The sequence below is a fragment of the Austrofundulus limnaeus genome, unplaced genomic scaffold, assembly GCF_001266775.1.
Source record: "Austrofundulus limnaeus strain Quisiro unplaced genomic scaffold, Austrofundulus_limnaeus-1.0 Scaffold855, whole genome shotgun sequence".
Lineage (NCBI taxonomy): Eukaryota > Metazoa > Chordata > Actinopteri > Cyprinodontiformes > Rivulidae > Austrofundulus > Austrofundulus limnaeus.
Genome location: NW_013953257.1, coordinates 53,450 through 56,341, shown reverse-complemented (window position 1 = coordinate 56,341; position 2,892 = coordinate 53,450). Strand labels below are relative to the sequence as shown.

Below are 2,892 nucleotides of genomic sequence, written 5' to 3'. Positions count from 1 at the left end.
ATGAGGCTGTAGAAGAATGAGACTGCAGAAAAAATGAGGCTGTAGAAGAATGAGACTGCAGAAAAAATGAAATTGCGGAAAAAATGAGACTGCAGAAAGAAAGAGGCTGTGGAAAGAACGAGACTGCAGATACGAGCAGTAAAAATGAGTTTTCTTTGCAGGGTAGCTAGACGCTCTTTTAGAGATACAGAGATAGGCTGGCTGGCGGGAGGAAGGAAGGAAGGAAGGAAGGAAGGAAGGAAGGAAGGATAAACCATGGTGCACCTCCTCACCTATCTCTGGTGCAGGAGGTGTGGGGCTCTTCCCCCGTTTTCCTCCTCTCCTGGTTTTTTTCACCACCTTAAAGGAATCAGTTATCAGTCCACGCTTGGCTGTCATGGGGACAAACCTACAAAACAGAAACACACACCAGTACTTTTTAATTAATACATGATGCTAACAAATTCAACAATCAATATTAAAATTAGGGATGCACCGATATGAAAATTTCAGYCGTTATTATTGCTGTTATGGCCGATAACCAATATTTATCGATACTAAATAAAACACGAAATATATATCATACATACAGACACAAACACACTTGGGTCTGTTTTGATACTGTAATTAAATGACCAGACCTCTGACATGGCTCTCTGCTTCAGTTATTCCTGGCTGTGCAGCATCAACATCACTATCATGATCAAACAGATGCTGCTCAACCAAMCATCTCCCCTCCCAAAAYAGAAACTAAAGATAAAAAGTGGGAAATCAATATCAGATGTTAATATCGGCCCAGTTTTACATATCGGACCGATACCGATATTCTAAAAAATTACCAATATCGGCCGATACCGATATGAATACCGATATATCGTGCAACCCTAATTAAGATTATTTGGTTTGATAGCCAACATTGGGATAAATCCTAAAACTTTAATGTAGAGGATTTTCTCATCACTTCCTCTTAATGAAAATCTTCTTTGTCCACAGAAAGATCTGGACTGACAGCTGATCCTGAAGCTGCCGTGGCTGAAAAATACAGGTYGTTGTTTCCTAATCAAACTCAGATCTGATGTTTCACTTCCTTTCATGATAGCTTTCTAAATTCAAAGCTGGAGAGTGTGGAGTTGTGAGCTTTAAACTGTTCTGTTTTGTGGTTTTTATTTTCTCCCTGACTTGAACAAAACCCAGTGAGAGTATTCACAGGTTTCATGAAGGTTGCTGTGTCTGTGTCTCAGGGTTATAGGCAGAGAAAACTTTGGTGTTGCTTTGATGGAGTTAGATAATTCAAAGATGTTCAGAAAATTTTTTTATTCAATCNCAATTATGCTAATGCTAGCTGCCTGTCACGTTCTCTCGTCCTGGCCACACCTCCGCTCTCTAACCCCCCTTCCTCTACCCACACCCCCTCCCCTACCCACTTTGATGCATTTTTCAAATTTCGCCTTGGGGCGGAGTTATCTTTTCACAGGGGGGGTAAGTTACACTTTAAAGTTGACCTTTAGTTATGTATTTGTAAGGCACTTTAATATTCACTTATTATTATTTGTGCTAAGTAAAAGTTATTTTGGCTTTTATTTTGTTTGCTGGTTTTTTGCTAAATTTGTATTTATTTTCAAATGCTCTGTTATACCTCCCTCATGTGGCAAATTTAGGTTAATCCACCTCTATTTAAGCAGTCCTTGTTCTTTGTCTGCAGGTCAGTTTTTTTGTGTTTAGTTATTGTTCAGTTGACCTCAGTTGAGTTGGGCCCAAATCTGTTATTTATCATTTTATTCATTTTTCAATGGATTTTTTTACTCTTGTTAAGTATTTTTTGACCTTATTAAATTAATTTATTTTCCATTTTTCAACACCTTTGTCCTTGTTTAAGTCTGGTCCACCACATGACAGAAAAAAACTGAGACTGCAGAGAAATGAGACTACAGAAAAAATGAGACTGCAGAAAAATGAGGCTGTAGAAAAACGAGACTGCGGAAAAAATGAGACTGCAGAAAGGATGAGACTGCAGAAAAATGAGTCTGTAGAAGAACGAGACTGCAGAAAGAATGAGACTGCAGAAAAAACGAGACTGCAGAAAGGAAGAGACTTCAGAAAAAACAAGGCTGCAGAAGAATGAGATTGCAGAAAAAATGAGACTGCACAAAGAATGAGGCTGTAGAAGAATGAGACTGGAGAAAAAACGAGACTGCAGAAAAAATGAGACTGCAGAAAGGATGAGACTGTAGAAGAATGAGACTGGAGAAAAAACGAGACTGCAGAAAAAATGAGACTGCCTAAAAGGATGAGACTGCAGAAAAATGAGACTGCAGAAAAATGAGACTGCAGAAAGAATGAAACTGCAGAAAGAACGAGACTGCAGAAAGAATGAGACTGCAGAAAAAACGAGACTGCAGAAAGAATGAGACTGCAGAAAGAATGAGACTGCAGAAAAAATGAGGCTGTAGAAAAATGAGACTGCAGAAAGGCTGAGACTGTGGGAAAATGAGACTGCGGGAAAAATGAGACTGCAGAAAGAATGAGACTGCAGAAAGGATGAGACTTCAGAAAAATGAGGCTGTAGAAGAATGAGACTGCAGAAAAAAATGAGACTGCAGAAAGGATGAGGCTGTAGAAGAATGAGACTGGAGAAAAATGAGACTGTGGAAAAAGTGAGACTGCAGAAAAATGAGACTGTAGAAAGTATGAGACTGCAGAAAGGTTGAGACTGCAGAAAAATGAGACTGCAGAAAAATGAGGCTGTAGAAGAATGAGACTGCAGAAAAAATGAGACTGCAGAAAAATAAGATTGCAGAAAAATGAGACTGCGGGAAAAATGAAACTGCAGAAAAATGATACTGCAGGAAAAATGAGACTGCAGAAAAAATGAGACTGCAGAAAAATAAGATTGCAGAAAAATGAGACTGCGGG

At 38.9% G+C, this 2,892-nt stretch overlaps 1 protein-coding gene across 1 annotated transcript in view; it reads right to left on the bottom strand.

Moving 5' to 3' along the window:
* The window catches only part of pold4 (DNA polymerase delta 4, accessory subunit), a 28,656-nt gene that overhangs the window by 13,542 nt on the left and 12,222 nt on the right, over positions 1–2,892 (bottom strand). Inside the window, exon 2 of the mRNA XM_014029108.1 lies at positions 273–388. Coding sequence (XP_013884562.1) covers positions 273–388 — 116 coding nt within the window. The remainder of the gene's footprint in view (positions 1–272; positions 389–2,892) is intronic.